This window comes from Podarcis filfolensis (genome assembly GCF_964270895.1).
Source record: "Podarcis filfolensis genome assembly, chromosome: 8".
Lineage (NCBI taxonomy): Eukaryota > Metazoa > Chordata > Lepidosauria > Squamata > Lacertidae > Podarcis > Podarcis filfolensis.
The window spans coordinates 33,711,076-33,733,945 of NC_139611.1; the positions used below are offsets into that span (position 1 = coordinate 33,711,076).

The 22,870-nt window shown below is 43.7% G+C and overlaps 1 protein-coding gene across 3 annotated transcripts in view; it reads right to left on the bottom strand.

The window, feature by feature from the left end:
- Positions 1 to 22,870, bottom strand: part of ZNF423 (zinc finger protein 423) — a 320,155-nt gene that overhangs the window by 245,135 nt on the left and 52,150 nt on the right. For all 3 annotated transcript variants that reach the window (XM_083625988.1, XM_083625987.1, XM_083625989.1), the window contains exon 2: positions 3,202 to 3,261. In XM_083625988.1, coding sequence (XP_083482114.1) covers positions 3,202 to 3,261 — 60 coding nt within the window. The remainder of the gene's footprint in view (positions 1 to 3,201; positions 3,262 to 22,870) is intronic.

Consider the following 22,870-nt stretch of genomic DNA (forward strand, 5'->3'; position numbering starts at 1 on the left):
ATGGGTTCGAGCCCCACTTTCAGCAAATGATTCCTGCATTGCAGGGGGTTGGACTAGATGATCCTTGTGGTCCCTTATGATTCTATTATTCTAAAATTGGCCACACCCACACCATACATTTGAAGCACATGGCCTCCCCCAAAGAATCCAGGGAGCTGCAGTCTACACCCCCCAACAGTGCTACAATTCCCAGCACCCTTAGCAAACTACATTTCCCAATATTCTTTAAAATATGTGTTAAATGTGCTATAAATGTATGGCGTGGAAGTGAACAGAGTGGGCTTTACATTTGGTACATCTTACAGTGCATGATTCTCTCCTCAGAACCAAGTCCCAGTGAGCTCAATGGAACTTACTCCCAAATTAGGTGTGCATGGTATTGCCACCGTGATCCAAAAAAGGGGGGGAGCACAGATTTCAAGAACGTTCCCCAAAACCCAAATTGGAGTGTTCTGAATTGGGGTAAGGGGGTTTCCCATATCCTGTTGTTGGTTTGCCTGCCGCTCAATATAATTCAAGGTAGCTGGAGAATCTGGTCTTCTACTGCTTGAAATTAAGATCCAGTAAGAGACCCAGAAGTTTTTTAAATTTTGTATTTTGTTTGTTAATTCACTGTTAGCTCCAGGCACAAAGGGGCCTTCTGTCTCACAGCCAGCAGTTGGTTTTCAGAGCAGAAATACTCGCCATCAAAAGAATGGTTAAAATAAAGTTGTTCAAACACAGCCATACCGGGTGCAGGGAAGTTGTGGCCCAGGAAAATATATGCTGCAGCATATGCTTTGCATAAACTGAAAAATAAGATCCTTAGAGGAGAATGTGTACATAGGAAAATATTTTCTAACAAACCAAAACTAATCTGTGCTCTTCACCATGACAATTCCAGAAAAGAAAAGAAAAATCACAAAGTAGGCATTCATTTGCATTCTTTCTTTCTGGAACCACCCAAGTTTTTTTTAAAAAAAAACAATTTTGCACTGATTCATGGCAAGTGCTCCTTTCAGAAAAAGAGAAAGAGCCGCTTTGCATGCTGGCAGGCAAACCTATCCATGCAAATAAAAAGGGGCTCGCTGGGTTGCACCTTAAAGGGGCAACCATATTCTGGGTTACAAGTCGTGCAACGATACTAAACAAGAATGTAAAGATGAAAGGGACTTTAAAAGAATGACTCCCTGGAAGGGCTTGCCCTCAAAGGTGGCATATGAGAGGCAGCTTGGAGTGCTGGTTTAATACAGTAGCTAAGAAACAGGGCTGTGAACCAGGAAGTCTCCAATTCGAATCTTGCCCCTGCCACCAACTCATTAGGTGGCCACAGGCAAGCTACTCTCTTTCAACCACACACCCCCATCTGCAGTATGGCGAACAATATCAACTTACCTTACAGAGTGCTGTGCATCAGATTCCAGGTGAAATGCTTCAAACACTTGAAAGCACTTGCAAATTTTATTAGTAAATAAATATTGTGGATGAGACCTGAGTTTTCATATTGCCTGAGCAAATCCCCCTAGGAAGCCCCTAAAACTCTCCAGAGGATGCTCTCCAGCAACTGATATTCAGAGCCTTAACTACCCCTGAACATGGAGGTTCAATATATCCACCATCATGGCCAATGATTTCATTTTAATGGCCTTCCTCCCAAAACCACCCAGAGCAGCAAACAAAAAAAGGTGCTAACAATTCAAATATAAAATACAATGAATTAGAATACTGAAAACATTTTTAAACAGTTCGCAATATCCTCACAGCTAATCATTTCAAGGTTGCCTTTAATCCTGTATATACATACAGGAATGTTTTTAGGTTCCTCCTAAGTGTTACCTAATAATGACGGAGGTGGCCGTTTCCACTGCCTCCATTGCCACTTCTTGGTGCCATGAACAGCAGGAGCAGCTAACATGTGAGATATTTTGGACCACAACTCCCATCAGCCCCAGCCAGCACGGCAAATGGGCAGGGACTATGGGTGTTGTAGTCATAAGAACATAATAAGAGCCCAATGTCCCCTCTAGTCCAGCATCCTGTTCTCACAGTGGCCACCCAGATGTCTGTGAGAAGCCTGCAAAGTCAAGTGCACTCTCCCTTCCTGTATGGTATCCAGAAACATGCTGCCTCTGACAGTGGAGGCAAAACATGGCCTTATCCTTCATGAATTTCTTCCATTCCTCTTTTAAAGTCATCCAAGTTGGTGGCCATCCCTGTCTCAGTTCCATAGTTAAACTATGCACTGCATGAAGAAGTACCTTTTTTTAATCTATCCCAAATCTTCCAACATTCACTTTCACCGGATGTCTGCAAGTTCTAGTGCTATTTGCAAGAGGGAGAAAATATTTTCTCCATCCACTTTCTCCATGCCATGCATAATTTTATAGACTTCTGTCATGTCCCTTACTTGCTTTTTCTGTATAGTTAAAGAGTACCAAACACTGCAACCTTTCCTTGTAACAGAAGTCACGCCACAAAAATGTCCAACAACATCTGCAAGGCAACCATGTTACCTATTCCTGATCTAGAGCCATTCTGAGGTTGTGGGGGGTTGTTTTTGTTTTTTTAAAAAAGATAGCAAGTTTGGATTCTACTGCACATTCATATTCACCTTCCCTGCACCCGCAGAAAGATTTAATTACCGTTAGAGCCAAACGATTTCCCTCAAAAGAACCCCGTTACATTACATTATTTACTGAAGGAGTCCTGGACCTTGCCAGCACACAGAACCTCGAATGTCGTTACACTTTATCTTCATTTCAAAGCCTTTGCACATCATCAGAAAAGCGAGCCCTGGCCCTTTACCAACGAACCAATCATCAATTCATCAACAGCGACACATTCCGCCGCTTTGCAATTTCTCCCAAAAAAACAGAAAGCACACAAACGTTACATCGCTGAGATTGAAAGGGGGGGGGGAGAAATCCCATCAAAGGTCACTTTTTTATAATTATATTGGAATGAAGGTCCAACGGTGGCCATGGCAGGAGACTTCAAAGCAGCCATACCTGAGAAAGTCATAACCCGATTCAATGTGCCCACCAGAAGGAAGAATGGCTCCTGGGAGGATAAGAGTATATTAGTCTTTGTATGTAATGGGTTTTATTGGACATATGGAACCAATCTAAGAAGCTGAGTTGCAACCGATAGGTTTGGGAGTAAAGGCAGGAATGCAACACACACAAAAAGCAGTTTCCTGTACGAAACAACCACCACCTTTACCTGATTGGGTCACGGACGAGTCCCAGTTCAAAGTGAAATCCGATGACTCGCCTTCTTCAACTGAGAAGAGAAGAAGAAGAAAAGTACAGTAAGTTTCAGGGGGCAGGAAAAAAGAGAAACGGACCTAACACATTATTCAAAACAGCTGACCTGTTGAGTGGCCAACATGGTGCCCTCTCAATGTGGTGGGACTCCAACTCCCATGGGCTCCTGCATGGCCAATGGTCAGGGGTGTCCAACAACATTGAGATGGAAAAAGGTTGGGAAAGTCTGTTCCATGGAAAACCTGCCTACAGTGCTTTCAAGTATGCAAGCTACGCAGTGCCTTTTTTCTGGGGGGACACAAGGGTACACATACCCCTAAACATTTTGTGAATCTAAGTTTGGCCTCATTGAGGGGCAGTATTTCAAAATGAGAGTACCCCTAAACATTTTGGGGGGGGGAGCACTGAAGCTACTTTAGAATTATTCATCCTCACAACCACCCTGCAAGATAGGCCACCCACACTCTCAGATCACTCAGAGAGAACTGAAGATAAATGAAGCAGAGATCAGATCCCTGATCCATATCAATATTTCAGCCCAATGGGCCCAGCAAGCCTTTGGGTGTATTGTGCAAATGTTCACCCCTTACTGTTTTGTGCTTTAATAGTGTAATTGAGGGGAAGGGGAACCGTTTTAGCTGCACTGCGCAAAATTTTGGAGCTGACCTGCATTAAACATACTTTGCACATTTTCTTCCAGTCAGGATAGCCACAGCTTAGTGGCTGAGGATATGCTTTGCATGCAGAAGGTCCCAGGTTCAGTCCTTCTCGTCCTCAGGCAGAAGTGGGGAAAACCCCTGTCTGAAACCTTCCAGGGTTACTGCCAGTCAGCAGGGACAAAAGTTTAGATGGACCAATGATCTGACTCTATGCAAGGCAGCGTTTTGTGTCCCCATCAAATAATAAATCTGCATCTCAAATGAACTGGTATCCCTTCAGCAAAGCCAGCGCAACCAGTAGCCAAAATGCCAGTTTGGCTGCTTAAGTTTAGTGGAAGCTTTACTAAATTCAAATACAAAGTCCAATCTGTTTGCAAAGGAAATATACAGACAAGCTATTGGATCACAAGACACTCTGGCTCTTAACTGAACCTCAAATTGTGATTCTGCCATATGGGCCACGGCAACACTTTTAAGTTTATTCACACACACAATTTCAACTGGGTATAATGGACATTTTATATATAGAGAGAGAGAGAAATCAGACCTTAAAGCAGTTATGGCCTTTAGATTAATTTTGTTTTATTTCCTAGAAGCCTATTGCCCCACTTTCCCCCATGGGCCCAAAACAACCTTGTTGCTAGCCTACCAAATTGATGCAGAGGGGGTTAAAAAGAAATTGGAACAAAAGTAACAGACTTTTTAATATGAATGATAAATGTCCAATGTACTCTAATCAATACTCAACTATTGCAATTTATGGACTTTTGATGGAAGAGTATTTTTATGGCAGAACTACTGAACAATTTCAACTCTTTAATGAAACCAATATTTAGCCTCTTACATTGGGGATCCTGCTGTATAGTAACAAAACTGCATTGGGAGGGCGCGTGCCTGACTAACTGCTGTTCAGAACCATGATGAACAAAAAACAATGGGGAAAAAATTTATTCTGGTTCACAAGTTTCTGTACTTTCTGCATTGCAAAGGTATCCCTCAAGTATGTAGGAGCTGCTACCTTATTTTGGGTGGCCCCACTTCACTCCCAAAATAATAGGTACTCAACCACCACAGTTCACTATTAGAGGAAATGGTATCTAAGTGCTAACAGTAAACACAGCTAACCATGCATGATAATTTGCAGAACTTCACATCAGCAGCATGACTTTGGGCAGACACCTCAACTGCTATAGTCCTTAAGCAGTGGGTCATTCAGCTTTAATACTGCAAGAAAGTCACGGTGCTTCAGAAGCGCCTCCAACGCAAAGTTAAACACTTTTCAACAGACTGCCACGACATTGGTGTGCTTGGCTTTCCTCCTGAGCATATATGTGAAAGAGCTTTCTTTCACAACCCTAACACAGAAAATAACCCAGTGTGCGAGAAAGACAGAAAACAACTTTACTATCATAGTTCTAAACAACTCCAATTAATGTTCTTTTTGAGCAGACTATCTGTCTGAAACTAAAGGCCAATTTAGGTTCCTGGAGTAGTACAGGAACCATTTCCCCCATGGCTGATCTCATATACTCTGGTTAACATTTGTAGGATGGAATCGCAGGTAGGTTAAGAAACTAATTGTTTGCTTCCAGTGACAACACCATTGGGCTCTGGGGTTAGGGACAACATTGGTGAGATTGCTTCTCTATGCTGATCTCCCTGTCTATCCTACAAACACTACTGGAGTCGTGTGGGAAGCAGCCATGGGGACTCAGATCTTCCGCTGCTCAGAAAATGTATAAAATCAGACGTTAATCTTCAGCTACTAGCAAGTCATCCAAATGGGGAAATTATGATTTTGACACACATATAAAGTCAGGTCACACACAGAGACAAAGAGAGAGAGAGAGACTCTGATGTATTTTGTTCTCTTTTCCATTTACTTTTCGCCTTTCGAGGAAAGCGATAATATTTCGCCCTTCTCACTAACACCATACATTTTAAACATTATGATAACACATTAAACAGTTATGGCTTCCCCCAAAGAATTCTGGGAGCTGAAGTTCGTTAAGAATACAGAAAACGGTTATGAGACCCCTGCTCACCTCACAAAGCCACAATTCCCAGAATTCCCTAGGAAGAGGTTTTGATTGTTTAACCACTCTGGGAATTGTTGGTCTGGAAGGGAAATAAGTGTCTCCTAACAACTCTCCACACCCTTAACAAACTACCGTTTTGAAACTTCTGAAACTTCTTTGGGGGAAGACATAACAGTTTAAAGTGAGAGTGTAGTTTTTTTAATGTGTGGTGTGACTATGGCCTAAGAGACATTGCTGAACACAACTGAAGTGTTTCCCCATATTGGTGTCCAATTGGTACCCTCAACAATACAGTAACTGATGGGGGCCAACTGGGAGGTGTGGGTGAAGTCATGGCTCACATGATTTAACACAGGCACTAGCTGCAGACAAAGAAATGTGACTGAAAAGTAAAAGAGAAAAGTAAGGGTTTGGGGTTTTTTTATAAAATAAAAAAAATGTAGCAATGACTGGTCTTTCCTTGGCAGTATTCGGACACAGATAAGGCCTAACAGGCATACTAAAGACAAAAAAAATTGCAGGCCAAGAATGTTACCTGCAACAACTCAAGTTATTCATGTGTTTAGCTACTTGCAGCATGAAACATCCATGAACAAAAATAAGCACGGGACTCTTGGGCACGCACAAACACGGTGGCCACTCCGCTCACAGCACAGCAATGGACACAGGCATTTATTGAAGGAAAAAGAGACCATGGAACCTATTAAAAGGTACAGAACTGAGTTGCTAGGTGTGCCCCTTTAGATCACCTTCAGATCTCCACAGGCCTTCTGAGACCAGGCGGGTGGCTACAGCGGAGAGGGGCCTCCTCTGTGGTAGACCCCAAACGTGTGCAAGTCCACCATCTCTGATACCTTCTACATAACCAGCAAAGTCTATCCTCTCCAGCTTTTAAAGGTATTTAAGATGCTTCCAAATTAATGTTAGTCAATGTATTTTTTATTCTTGCACGTTTCACTTTTATTTTCAGCTGTTTGTGTTTTGCTGATAGTTGCAAGTCACAGGAAAATAGGAAACTGCCTGGTTATGAAAGTCTGGCAACTATTGCATCTAGCTTTGGACTGTCGACATTGACCAGCAGTGACTCTCTGTGATCTCCGGAGGTCATCCTCAGCCCTCCCTGGAGATGCCAAGGACTGAACCTGGGACCTTCTGCACATGAAGCATGTGCTCTACCACTGATCTCTCACAGGCATTTACATCAACGGGGAGAGCATAATTAACAGCAGCTTTTGCTGTCCTTCTATGGCAGTGAGGGTCTTCTGTACAACTGATAAAATAAAAGAGCTTTTTAGATCCAGAAATCTCAGCCAGATGGTCAGTTTGGAAGGCATAGCCAGTGTTGAGATTTGTCCAACTATCCCTTGCTGTTCCAGGATCACCCAAGCATGACTGCCTCACTCTAGCTTTTCAGCTAAATGGGAGCCATATTAAAGCCCTTCCCCTGTCAGGACCAAAACATCTGCTTTTAGGAAAGAGTCTTTCCTTTCAAAGGGACAACAACCACTCCCCACTCCAGTCTCCAAAAAGGCTTCTGACCCATTTGAAAGATTCCTTCCATTCACAACCAACACAGCTAAAAAACGTGTCCACACCACCTTGCTCAACACCACTTCCCCAGAGCTGTTGACAGATTGCAAAACTAGGTCGGGTTCTTTCATGAGGAGAGAGATTCCCAGGAATGTCTCTGCTCAGAGTCTTATATGCTACACCAGACACCTCATGAAACTCCCAATGTGTAGAAATGCATCACAAGATTTGCTGCCACTGTCACCACATATTACCTAGTTTACACTACTCTTTTACATGTGTGGCTGTGTTAACTTTACTGGTAATCAGAGCCCTTGGGCTATGTGGGCACAAAATTTCAGCTTTCTGCTTTTTGTAGAAGACCCTTAATTTGGATACCCTCTATGGATAAAGATCTATGTTGCACATATTGTCTTCCATAGGTTAGGAATGGATGGATCTCTCAATTTCTGCTCCTCATTTTTTCAACCTCTAATTTCAGTTCGCTCCATTTCCACACTCTTCCGGTCATTTTGTGTTAAAAATTCCACATGAAAAACTCACACATTTTTCATGCCCATGTCTCCTAATATATGTATTCTTTCTGCATGATTTTGCCTAATGCATACACCCTTGAGTCTCTTTTCATATTATTTCAACTAATGTACACGTTTGGGGTGTTAGGATTCTGAATCTGGTTGGAGAACTACAACATAAAATCTGCAAAGGTGCAAATTTCAAAGTGTCCCACTTTACACATTGGTTCAGAAAGTGTGAATTTGCATTAAAACGTGAAGCAAACAAATTATTCCCACCCCTCTCAATCCTTACCATAGATTCAGTTATTGGTCAAGCATTGTGTTTAAAGAAGCCTTGTACTTAAGCAGAAGCAGAATGAACTGCATGCAAGGAAACACATGGAATTCCATGCAGCCATGTGGCTGAGCTGGCCCAGAAGAAGGACGAATGACCGAATCCTTCCTTTGTGCACAGTAAAGAAACAAGGGAGAGAAACCCCTGCCCTCCCCCAGCATAGAAATCCAGCAGGCTGCTGCAAGACAAAGAGAGCTCTCCAACCTTCCTCTGCTAACCCCCAAGAGGCTAGTAAACATTTTTGAAGGCTAGTAGCTTTTGCCCACTTATTGAGGAGGGTGGCTTAAGAATATGTTGAATACAACTAACAAAAGGAATACCCACCAACACTTCCCCAGTGCTGCTGGCACACAGATTGCAGAACTACATTAGGTAGACCTGGATAACTATGGTACTTTCAGGTGAACATACCTGAAGTTGCCCAGGTGACAGCTTAGAACCAACTCTGCAAAAACATACATGAGGAATTATCCATCAGTTACTTCAGGCATCTTACAAAGATATTTCTTTTTGTCTCCGTGACTATCGTTACAGAATTCATATTTTGAATGAGTTTTGCTTCTTTCTTTAATTAAAACTCTTTTACTAGTTTTTATATTGTATCCTTGGGACGCGGGTGGCGCTGTGGGTTAAACCACAGAGCCTAGGACTTGCTGATCAGAAGGTTGGTGGTTCCAATCCCTGCAACGGGATGAGCTCCCATTGCTCGGTCCCTGCTCCTGCCAACCTAGCAGTTCGAAAGCACATCAAAGTGCAAGTAGATAAATAGGTACCACTCCGGCAGGAAGGTAAATGGTGTTTCCATGTGCTGCTCTGGTTCGCCAGAAGTGGCCACATGATCCAGAAGCTGTACGCCGGCTCCCTCGGTCAGTAAAGCGAGATGAGCACCACAACCCCAGAGTCGGCCACGACTGGACCTAATGGTCAGGGCTCCCTTTACCTTTACCTTTTATATTGTATCCTTATGTTGTTTTTTATGATGCAATGTTTCTATGTTCTGTGCTTAAGAGATTTTCACTATTCAGCGATTTAGAAATGCTTTTAAATGAATGAATTAATGAATATAGCCAACCAACACCCTGACATATAAAATGCATGAAGTTGCCTTATACTGAGTCTGACTGGCAGCATCTCTCCAGAGTCTCAAGAGATGTTCTTTTCCCCCATCATCTGCTACCTGATTTCTACCATGCATTGAACGTATCACCTTCTGCATCAAAAGCATGGGCTCTGCCACTGAGCTATTGCTCTCCCCTAGGGCTGAGCAGAGAACCTCTGCCAGTTCAGTCCACCCCATACCACTGCAGTCTCAGGCTTCCCTATGAGCCGAAGTGGGAGGGGGAAGCAGGCCAGCATATAGCTAACAGCCTGACAGAAATACCACAGCATCTGCAAGCAAAGACAATACATCACTTGATTTAAGGACACTTTCAGGTTCAAGAATCTCCGGTCAGTAAGCTCTCCTTCGAAGCTCAACTGCTCTTTAGCTTTTGGAGGAGAGCTGAAGAACAGGCTATCGGGCATTTTCCTAAACCTCATTGCAAGACGCAGTGTGAGCTGTGGCCCTCTGCCAGTTTTTCCATGCCACTCCTTAATGGGACCATTATGCATCACCCCTTTCATGGCTGAGCAAACCCATAAAAAAGACAAGGGGGGAGCATTTTACACAGCTTATTTAGCTAGTTCACAGCCTAAACTCACACAGGTTCTCCAGCAAAGTCGTAATGGGGATGGGCAGATGCTTGGATTTGGTGAATGCTTTGTTCTGTTGGCAGAAACCAGCTTTCTGAGTGGAGGAGGAAGAGGATATGAAATCCAGGCAGCTGAAGCCTGGTCAAGGAGGTAGGGGTCAAGGAGGTAGGGGTGAAACACACACACACACACACACACACACACACACACACAAAATGAGTTAGCAGGGATGGTCCAGGGCATTTGGCTGCCTGGTTAGAAGGACAAGGTGATGCCTCCCCCCCATGCCAACACATGTTCAGAAAACCACACTGCCACTGAATGTTACTTCAATACAGAGAATGGGGAGGATCTTCCAACATACTTGAGGCAGCTAGCTTAGGAGGCACACACACACACACACACACACCTGCCTGCTCCAAACCCCTCAAAATCTGCTGCCTAAGGCAGCCCCTCACATTGTCCAATGATAGGACTGGTCCTTACAGTTAATTTAGACTAAATGGAGAGGGAGGGGGCAAAAAGAAAGAAATCCGAGGAAGAAACAACAGCTATGATAACAGCAAACAAGCAAGCAAGCAAACAAAAACAGCACTTGCATGTTTATGCCGAGAAGATCAAATTATGGGCTATTAAATCCTCCAGGGCATTAGTATTCCACAGAAATCTGTCTCTTTCCTGCTTTCGATACACAGAAGGGAAAAAATTAGAATCGCTGCGATTTTGACTCAAATTCAGACATTATGCCAAACCAAGGTTTAAGAAAATGTAACTATGGTTTGGTGTGTGTCTGAATTGACAAAGGGCTGAAGCTCATGTCGTAATTTATGCCTGACCACGAATGAGGCCATAGTAGCTCACATTGCTGACTCACTCCCATTTTGCTCTGGCCTGCTGGGAACGACAAACAAGAAACTTTGGCCCATGCCACAGTTTCCATATATTTTTCTCCTTAAAAATGAATCTGATATGTAAGTAAGAGCCAAGCCAAACATTCCCAGCTCACAAGGTGAAGTCCCTCCTGAAGTGTACCATGCAAACAGGGATGGTGGTACGTTTTTGAACCAATCCCTCAAATTTGAAAAGAAAAACTAGAAAAGAAAAGAAAATCTAGAAAAGTTCTCTAGATTAGGGATAGAAAACCTAGGGCCTCCCAACCGCATGCCAGACTACATCTCCTATCACCCTTGCACTGGCGGAGGAAGAGGAGTGCAGGGGGAGCACACTGCCCCCAGCAGCGTGATCCCAGTGAGGTGCCATCGCAGCTACCCCCCCCCCCCCCGTCCGCACTGGGCGCCATGCCCCCGGGACACGTGACACACCCCAGGACGTGCACCAGCCCCGCCCCCACCTGCTCTCCACTACTGCACCCTTGACCACTGACCGTGCTGAGACTGACAGGAATCTGACAACACCTAGAGGGACACAAGTTCTCCAGGCCTACTCCCTCACCCAACTGTTAAACAAAACAAGCACTCTTCATCTGTACGCTTAAGCTGCTGGTTTCATGCCAGCTTCACAATACAGTATTCTTGCTCTCCCACAACAATCTGAAGGAACTTCCTAGCCTTTTATAAAAGGGCTTTTAAGAAACAACATGGTACAGTGGAGAAGAGGAGAGGGTTTGGTTTTGATATTGGAGATCCCAAGCCATAAATCTCAATGGGTGGTCTTGGTCACCCACAACTTAACACAAGTTTTTACAAGGCTGAGAACACAGAAAGCACTGTAACGATAATTAATAATATAAACAAACCCTGTATACTGGTGATGTCTGCTAGGAAGCCACAAGCCACTGGACACAATCCAGTCCAAAATATGCCCCAGTAGCAATACAAATATTGTGCACATTCTAGCACTCTTATTATTGAAGGGCAAAACTGGTGTAAACCACCAGACTTTGCTTTCCCAGTTTATTAATGAATTGCCCCCACAGATAAACTTTCGGTAAACTTACTTATGAGGGATGGGGGAGAATACAAACAAGTTCAGCCCACACCAAACTTCCAATTCCATTCTGTTTGCCTCTTATTAAAAATATAATGATATAAAGTGTTACAACAGTAAAGCCCCATTAAATCATTCCTGGAATTATAAATCAATCTTCACCCAGATTTCCACACCTCAGCCTTTTTTATAAAAAAGAAAGAAAGAAAACCATGCATACATACACCTCGTACTTTACTGCTAATCTCTGGAAGGTAAAGATTTTCTTTTCTATTACCCAACTATTAATCCATAAATAAATAGCACAGGAAAGGGGGAGGGGAGAGAGAGAGACCACTTTTTTCCTGACTAGCTTTTTCACCAGGCGTTTTCCAGACAGCTGTTTCCTCCAGCAAATTGAAGGGGCTTTTTGAAAGTGGCAGGCCTGCTGATTCAGCACCCTCCAACACAAGCAAAGCTGGACATGGTCCATCCTGGTCCAGAGCCCAATCACTACTAGGCCAAAATGGACTAGCAATATCAGCCGAAGGGGCACAGCAACACCAAACCAGATGACATTGCGCCAACCCTAGGCATTGACAGGCCAAGGCCACCCCTAACATGACAGTCAGTGAGTCAGGGCCTCTGAAAAGCAAGACCTGATTCTCTCGAGGGTGGGACCTCCTTTACAAGGACCAGGGTTTTTCTTCAGCCTGAACTCACCAGAACTCAGTTCTGGCACCTCTCAAGTGGGTACCTTTGCCATTTTTAGAGAACAAGTGAGGTGTTCATGGTGTTCATGGTGTCCCGACACCTCTTTTTCTAGAAAAATAGCACTGGGCCTAGATATCCAAGGTGACTGGCATGGGCTCAGAGGGAAAGTGAGGTTGCATCCCAAACACAGCCCAAATAAATAAGGAAGGTGAAAGCAGGGGCAGCCCATTCCATTCCACTGCCTGAAGCAAAACAGGAAGGTGCCGCCACCACTTCCTGTCCCCCACGGAACCCCTGTTTTCCAGGTTCATGTAGCCACAGCAGCTTCCGGCAAGATCTCACAAGAGCTCTGCAAGATCTCAGTGGAAGTGGCAGCCACTTCTTCTCGCTTCTCCCGTAGTGGTTGGGTACAGCAGCTGGAGAAACAAGAAACAGGCTTCCCACAAGAGCTCCACAAGATCTTGCCAGAACACAGAACCTGTTGTCACCACTTCTCCATTCTCTGGTGGGGATAGGCAAGGTGCCCACTGGTTGCCACCCTGTGGATTCCACTGCCCAAGTCAGGTGCCTTTGGTCTACCTCATGAATGGGCCAGCCTTTATATTGAATCAAACCATCAGTCCATCTATCTCAGTATGGTCTACCTGGACTGGCAGCGGCTTTCCAGCTTTTCAGGCAAGGGGAAATTCCCAGCCCTACCTGGAGATGTTAGAGATTGAACCTGGGACTTTCTGCATGGAAAGCGGATGCTATGTGATAGCAGCCTATAAATATTTTTTATAAATAAAGACATTTATGCATTACATCATGGGTCGGCAAACTAAGGTCCGCGGGCCGGATCAGGCCCAATTGCCTTCTGGATCTGGCCCATGGACGGTCTAGGAATCACTGTGTGGATCGCCAGCATGCCAGTTCTTTCCCTCTCCCTCCCTCTTCCTCACATGATGGCAGCGCCTCCTCCCTCCCTCCTCGTGGCTTCTCCCCGCCCTGCCTAGAGGAGGAAAGGGTCTGGGCTTTGTTGGTGCCAGCAGCAGCAGCACTCGAGCGGCCGCCATTTTAAGCAGCCCCTCTCCAGAGGCCTTTCGCGCACCGCTCATCGTCCCTCCGCCACCGCCGCCAGCCCCTGTCACTCGCAAGACACAGGTAAGCAGCCACCGGGGCTTCTGGTGCTGTGGAGAAGGGAGGGGAGAGTCGGGGGGGATAGCTTATAGTCTGGCCCCCCACAAGGTCTGAGGGACGGTGGACCTGCCCCCTGCTGAAAAAGTTTGCTGACCCCTGCATTATATCATTCTGTGACATTAATAATCCTAAATTCCCTTGCATGGAAGAAATTACCACCAATTGCTAGAAAGCTTTCCTCCATGTAAGCATACATTTGTATTAGGCTGCAAGTTTAGGATTGACAAACAGTATAGTATTGATGTGAGCGTGTCTGCATGTGCGAAAGAGTGCTAATATTCCCCAGCGCCATCATTTTAATTATGCTATCTCCCAGGATAAATATACACACACACACACACACACACACACACACACACACATTCTTGTTAAGGAAAGTGGGGGAAAGCAAAAATGAGTGCAAATGAGTATAAATTTGCATTTATAATCTCTTCAGGTCCCATGTATTGCAATCCTATGCATGTCTACTCTGAAGTAAGCCCTGCTTAGTTCAATGGGACTTACTCCCACATAGGTACGTGCAGGACTGAAGCCTAGCCAATAACAAAATCAACTTAGACTTTAGTACAGGCTTTTAAAGAAAGAGCCGGGAGGGGGGCGGAATGGGAGTCTGCATTGCTTGTGCATGTGCCAATATACTCTTAAGCAATAAAAATTTAAAACGCAAAACTTAACTACATTAAAGGAAAGCCAGGGATGGGGAACGAGGTGGGGGTGGGGGGAACGGGATAGGGGAAGCATAAGTAAAGTGGCATCTGGAATGCAGCCTAATCCAGAATAGCCTCAGTGGAGGTCTGCAGGGCTGCTCTGAGGCGAGTCATTTGGGAAATGCGGTTGTAACATGGGAGAGCTCCTCAACATCACTCCCACATCTTGAAATGGCACACAGGAACAATAAAAACACAGAGAGGATTCTGTACAATATGGGTACTGTGGAGCTGTTCCAAGAACCTTTGACATTTGGAAACAGAGTAAATTTTGTCTCCGTGTAATGTTTTCTGTTTCACCTTTCCTCCCAGGAAGGTGGCTACCCATGTTCCATTTTACCCTCACAACCACCCTGTGAGGTAGGTTAGGCTGAGAGAAGCTCTGTGACACGTTCAAGTGAATCGGGGTGGGGGGGGGTTTCCTGTTATTTGAGAAGACAACCTAAACCCCTGATCCAGAGGCCCATTCTGTACCCCAGTGTTACCTACCATTCAGTTCACCTCTTACTTCCATTCAGAAGTGGCTGAATGAGTTAGAGCGGAGCCACTAGGCTAACTTTCTGGGAGGTGGGCCATTGTTTCTTACCAGGCAGGCGAGGGGTGAGGTGGCAGGGAGGTCAGTGCAAATGCAACAGCAGGAGTGTTGGAGTGGCTCTACCAATGTGGGTGTACCACAGCTGACCTCCCCACCACCTTGCCCCTCCCTCCCAATAAGCAACAGCGCCCATGCCAAAAAAAAAATAGTGTACCAGCTCCACCACACTCAGCATGCTGCTGCTGCTTCCATTTATTTCAGCACTGCAATGTAAGAAGGCATAGATTTCGCTTCCACCCTGCTCTGTCACATGCAGCGCTGCTTCCATTCTACTGCAGTTCAGCTTTAGACAAAAGCTACATTGTTTGTCTCACTATCTGCAATGGTGAAATTTTACACAATTGTTTTGCAACAGCCAGTAAATCCTCCTTCATTCAGCCTTTCCATCCACTATTAGTTTAATTCAAGGTGGATCAGAGCATTCATTTGAACTGGATCAGAGTAAACTTAATGACGAAAGTGCTGGGGGTTGGACTACATGACCCTTGGGTTCCCTCCAACTCTACAGTTCTATTATTCTATGAATACAAGCAAATAACAATTGCATCGTGGGACTGATTTCTGTACCGAACAGGGGGGAAATCGGCCATTTCTGTTCCTGTTGTCACTGGAATCCTCCAGCATCCTTACTTTGGCATAGAAAATGACAAACACACACACAGAGCTGTCCCATTCACATCAAGCAGGCCCAGAAGTGGCCTGATCTGCCCCCTCCAAACATTTTTTCCCCCTGCTCCATCAATTTTTACGGCAGTGGCAAAAGAGGTGAGGAATAAAGTAAACACAGCACTGGGACAAGAGGAACCCAGCACATTGATGGGGACAGAAATTGCCCTCTCCTCTGCTATCAGATGGATCAGAAGCACAGAAGAGGCATTAACACTCCACCCACCCAGTCCTCAGCTGTGTGAGAAAGCTGCGTGGCTCTATGTCTTTGTGTGAGAGTGAAGCTGGAGTGCTGTTACCCTCTGCTGTCGTGTGGCCCTCAGGGAACTGGCCAAGGGTGAATGAAGCTTTTGGGTCAACCACAACAAAAAGTTAGCAGCTCCTGGTGCAAGGGAAGGACCTTGGAGGCAGAGGAGCACCACATGCTGTGTTAGAAACTCAGATATACAGTGGTACCTCTGGTTACGTACTTAATTTGTTCTGGAGGTCCGTTCTTAACCTGAAACTGTTCTTAACCTGAAGCACCACTCTAGCTAATGGGGCCTCCCGCTGCTGCCGCGCCGCCGCCACACAATTTCTGTTCTCATCCTGAAGCAAAGTTCTTAACCCAAGGTACTATTTCTGGGTTAGCAGAGTCTGTAACCTGAAGCGTATGTAACCTGAGGTACCACTGTATAAGCTATTTGCCAAATAGCCGCTTAAACCTAGGTTGCATTTGCCTAGACTCCTCCCCATCCCCAGCATAGTATTCAAATATATCAGCACTGACTCACACTGCGGCAGATGTCAGTCGCCAACTCTGGTAACAGGGCATCTCAACTTGGTCGCAAGTTGCAAAACACGCCTGACTTGCCGGAACTTCAACACTTGTGAGGAATCAAGGCAGACATGTGTAATCATGAACTTCTGGTATATGAACAGTCCCACTAGATCATATAAAAAACCACCATGCGCAAGCACAGTCTTGTATATATATACCTCCCATAAAATATCACTGAGGAGGTCACTCAAAATTCCAGAAAGTTTGCTTTATTGCATTTTGGGGAAATGGCATTTGCTTTTTCATTAACATTATAAATTAAAATGAAAAAGAAATGAAGTGTTTAGGATTGTGAGATATATTACAACATGTGTATTTCTACAACAAGTTTATAAGGCAGGGAGGGGAAAATGAGACCCACATAAAGTGGAAACTAAATTCTTTTTTATGACTCCTTAACAACATGTGCCTCATGCTAACTTTACCATAAATAGATTTCAATAACTTGTTATACATTCAAGTTTGTTTTAAATAGGGATAATTTCATTCCAGAAACTGGCATGCATGCAAAAACCTGGCAGGGGGTAGTAAGGTTTGAGATACATTTTTACAGCCTGTTTTTGTTTTTTGTTTTAATAAATAAAAAAAAGTCACAATAGACTTCTAACCCTGGCACTGAAATTAAAAAACAAAACAAAACAAAAGTGCCCAAAATGTTTTATAATTCAAAATGGATTTCCCCAGTGTAGCAGTCATAATATTTTTACAGTTAAAAGATCCACTGCCTTAATAAAGTGTGATTTGTGTATTTAGAAAAATTCATTAGAGCAGACATTACTGGATTTATTTTATTTATTTATTTTGCAGTCTAATTTGGGTACACTACTTCAAAAGAACGCTTAGAGCTTCCGAGCTCCTTAGTCACACACTAATAACATCTAATAATTAATAAAGACATGTAAATTCTTAACTCCCAGAACTGTTTCAAACTTACTATCTTTATGCTTCATGTCGTGTCTCAGCTACTGATATCTGCATTACTTTGTTTTGCAAAACGCTGAAGGGACACGTCCTTATCGGGTTTTTTGCCTTACTGGTGAATATTCAGACCATTATTAGTAGTAACATTAAAGCCTTTTGCAATTAACCAAAGCACAACTAAATCATGGCCCCTTTGCAAAACAGCATTCCCCACCCCCACACCTCCAAGCTCAGAAGGCTACCAAAATAGAAAAAAGCTTTCCTTATAAATCACACACAAGTGCCTATGTGCAGTCCTAATTTTGTGTAGATGTGCTGTACAAAATGCAGAGTTAAAACCATACCTATTTGGTGCTATGACGTAAATAATCTGGTAGAGAAAAGGTTTCTCAGAGATGAGTGTAATTAATGTCCTTATTGTATTTTTTTCAGAAAAGAGGCACACACAAACACACAAATGACAGGTGCACCCTACTCTACATCAGATCTAGGTCCATTTCTTTAACTGCATGTAAATTTCTCTCAATAAGTAGAAAATTAGCACCACAAAGATGGGTGAGAATATTTGTTCCTCATTCACTAGTTTTCCTCATGATGGGGGAGCTTTGCTATGGTTTCACTACTTGGTTTTAGAATAGCCTCATCCGCGGTCTGAAATCGTACGGTCCATTCTAACAGCTCAATCTGCCGTATAAAGAATCCGATACAACTCTGGTAAATGAGGCCCAGGCAAGAGCCTCATAAAGATATCTTGCACAAAGCTGTATCCATGCACGCACACACGCACGTGCACACACACCCACACCCACATACCTGGGAACTATTGTATTGATGGACATTATGCTAGTACTCTTCGTAATTTGAGTTAGTTTGCATTGCAATTTAGAGGGATTGGAAAATCTCAAGGGACTGAAGAAAATGTTACAATTAATGACAAACCAGAAAGGATTGCTACTATCAGTGATTAATCAGAGGCCTTTTATTATTCATAGCGCACAGCACAATTTTAAAAAATCTATTTTTCTATATGCCTAAATGAATATTTCGTTTAAATTGGTCTCAGAGAATTTATAGCAAAGCCTCCTGCACTCTATATTTTCTTAAACCTTGGAGTCCAATTTGAGTAAGATGTCAGATTATTTCTAACACCACGGCAGGAGCTTTTCCTACAAAAATATTTTTTTTAAAGGAGTATGATCCATAGGTTTATAATGTTAACAAACTCTTTTTAAAAATAAATTTATCAGTCTGGAAAAAGCTAACATATAATAATTTTAAAAGGAGGGAAATACAGAGCATCTATACTAGACTATTTTAAAAATATAAGAAAATCGGGGGGGGGGGTTCAGAAAACTCTGGACCAATTCAGATGCAACAGGAAACCATGCTTTACCACTACAACATAGTGACAACATGAACAGGCTCGAGCTCCTGTACTTTCTTGCTTGGTAAATTTGAAGCCTTTGCTTCCCATTTTAAACAAACCACAGTTCCAAGCCATAACAACACAAGAAATATAGTTTGCTTAAACCAGGATCAAACCAAGGATTCAGATTCCAACTTCTTCTGAAACCATAATTTAAGGCAACCACAGCTCTCAAAGCTTAGATGTCCAAAGGAATTGTGAGGTGGATAAGGTTAAAAGATACAGTATTGCTGTGTTTGTTTTTTAAATAACCATTTCAATTTTTAAAACCCCATGTGCAAAGCACTGAATGAACCAGTAACACTGTTAAGAAGAACACAAACAGCCACAAGCAGGCTGCAACTTGTAGCAGTCAGTTCCACAAGCCTGGTGCTAAGAAGCAGAGGAGAACAGCTGCTGTCTCTTCATCAAAGCTTGGAGCAGGGAAACTACCACCACCAGAGGAAAGCATTAGGAGAAAGGGTTCCCTATTTCCACACACACACACACACACACAACTATATAATGTGTTCTGAGAGAAAGGAAAGCCCCTCAGTTCTACTCAATGTGTAGAACAAGCCAGATCTGCCTTTGTTAGAAGGGATGGATCACACCTATGTTAGTTTCCACCTTTGGCTTATTTTAGAATAATAAATGAGGGGTTGGATTTCCTAGGCCGGGGTGAGATGGCCAATGACCAAGAATGGTGGAATATCTGGAGTCCAGCAGCATTTGAAGGGCCATAGTTTCCCCCATCTTATTCTAGGCCTTTTCCCCTTTCCTTCAACCCTTATGTGCTCTAGCAGCAGGAAAGGGAGGGGAGCACACCAAGATTTAATGCGCAGCACAAAACAGGAACACAAGCACTGTCAAAAAATCCAAATGATGTTTCACATACATCTTATTTAATACCTTCAGTTTGAAAGACTGGCAAATTAACTCAGTAGAGAAGCCAACCTCTCTTATCCATCTTCATTAAGTATGACTAGAAAATAATAAGAGACAGGAGTAAATCACCCCCCACTGTTATGGGCAAGGTTAAATTAATTTCACATAATTCTTTTTCCTTTATTATAAAAGACTTATCCAGGAGTGCTGTACAGGTTGGAAGATACAGTACCCACATTTCCAGTGTTCTTACATAAAGACGACAAGGCAAGCCAGATGAGAAGAATATAATACCTTTAATTTAAAAACAATAAAATGTTGCTCTCAGCTGTCACCAGAGGTACCACTGAGCGTCCTTCAAATTCTAGGAATCTGTAGGACAAGATCCAAAGAGTCACTGGGAACTTTCCACTTGGGCTCTGTAGCATCAACCTCCCCCTTTCCCTGAGCTTATTTAACCTAGGGTCCCCAGATGCAGGTAGACTACAAATCGCATCATCCTTGACCACTGGGCTAAACTGGCTGTGGATGATGGGACTTTTAGTCTACCCACATCTGGGGGGGAGCGAGATTAAAGAACACTGATCTAAAGGACCCCCATGAGCAACATTTAATGCAGCATGAGGAGCTGAAGGCAAAATGGATATGCCCAAAAGTGTTCAAATACATGTATCTCAAAACCCGTTGCTGGGAATCACAGGTGGAGAGAGTTGCTGATGTGTTCAGATCCTGCTTTCATGATTCCCACAGGCATCCGGTTGGCCACGGTGAGAACAGAATGCTGGTCTAGATGGGTCTTTGACCGGCAGAGCTATTCTTATGTCATCCTCCGCCATCACTATCCTGACTGCACCCAATGCTTATGTGGAGGTCAGAGCACATTTTTTGTGTTCTCTAAATAGGGGACTATCCTATGGGAAGCTCACTCGGCCACACTTTTTCTACCTTCCTACCACCCGGTGCTGGGACGCGGGTGGCGCTGTGGGTTAAACCACAGAGCCTAGGACTTGCCGATCAGAAGGTCGGCGGTTCGAATCCCCACGACGGGGTGAGCTCCCGTTGCTCGGTCCCAGCTCCTGCCAACCTAGCAGTTCGAAAGCACATCAAAGTGCAAGTAGATAAATAGGTACTGCTCTGGCAGGAAGGTAAACGGCGTTTCCGTGTGCTGCTCTGGTTCGCCAGAAGCGGCTTAGTCATGCTGGCCACATGACCCAGAAGCTGTACGCCGGCTCCCTCGGCCAATAAAGTGAGATGAGCGCCGCAACCCCAGAGTCGGTCACGACTGGACCTAATGGTCAGGGGTCCCTTTAACTTTACCTTTACCACCAGGTGAAGACAGTTCTGTTCCAGGGGGTTTGTTGCAGAATTTTTTTTATTTGCCTCAACACTTCTAAGCAGGCTGACAATAAAAACTTATCTGCCACCCTTATCTACTTTTGTTGTTTTCAATTGCTTTCATAGAATTGTAGAGTTGGAAGGAACCCCAAGGGTCATCTATGCCAGCCCTCTCCAATGCAGGATTTTAAATTGTTCAATGCTGAAGGATGTCTTATTTTGTAATATTATTATTATTATTATTATTATTATTATTATTATTATTATTAATTTGCTCTTTAAATGCTCTTTGAATTTAAATGTTGTTTGCCTCCTTGAGTTGCACTCTGTTAAGTGGAAAGATGGAGAATGGATTATTCTAATAAATAAATTAACACAACAATTGTAAAGAAAAACTGAGGCCGAGAGAGAATGTGTCTTAAACGAGGTCTCCAAGTGAATCCACCGCCAGAGGAGTGGGGATTAAAACACCAAACACATCATCCAGATTCAAGCTCAATTTGCTGTTTATACTTCATCTCAACTACGAAACATATGTATTTCTTAAAAGTGGGGGGGGAGGGAATCATTACAAATCATCAGCACTTTTTTTTTAAAAAAAGGAGTAAGTAATCATTAATGAAGAATGTTGGTCTGTGAGCCTGAAATTACTGAAATGAATTCAAATCACCGCTATTGGCATATTCTCCAGATAATTCAAATTCAATTAAACTGACTGCTTGCTTTTGGTCGTAGCTCCTAGGTTTGCAAAAATCACTTGCGCGTAATTTTCACGAGGCAAACTACATTTTCATGTGGACTGAATCCCGTTCCCTTGGCTGGGAATCTCAAACAAAAAGCGAGTGTTGCCATGGCACACAGGATGTCGTTCAGGATGCAGGCTGTTTCCTTTGGCTTTTCACGTCTGCCATTATATTTTGGAAAAGGGTAGTGGAGAGAGGCACAACCTGATGAGACACAACTCACATGGTGTAATGTTACTGAGTTGCCCAGACTCTGAAACATGAACTGTAGATGGGTTATGGAAGGGGACCAATACCTGCCCTTTGCTAAAGAAGAGGGTGGAAACTCCACCTCTTTTTTGGTGCCTTGAACAACCAAGTGGCAAAGATTTTCAGTGAGATGGCCACATTCCCTTCCGGACAACCTTCTGACAAACGTAATTTTTGCATTTGTACAGGAGACAAGTTCCTACGTACACTCAGCACATCCTTCCTTCTATCTTCCCTTCAGACAAGCATAAGACCTTATCAGGTACATATTCCAACCTGGCAAAACTACTTAAAGAGAATGAAAAGCAGGGCCAAGAAGTGGGAGTGGTATCCTGGGGAGAGGAGGTGTGGCCAGGGAGAGTGCCAAGGACCAGACAAGAGAGGCTGGGGAGGGGGCAGCCTGCATTCATCCCCTCGGCCCAATGATCTCCAGCCTAGTACATTCTGTTGGGTTCACCACGGTGTAGAATCCATAACTGCAGGCATGTACAAAGCAGAAAAGAGGGAGGAAGACAGAGGGAAGAAAGATGTCAAGAGGCTTCTTTCTCAGACCACAATTGGGAAACAACTTAAAACAGGACTAATAAGTTAGCACATGCTCAGTGGCACCTTTCTTTTTTCTTGCAGCAACCAACTCTCCCATCAGTTTCACAAATGGCATTAGAAATCCCCAAACTTCAAAAGCGGTGAAGCTTTTGAAGCATG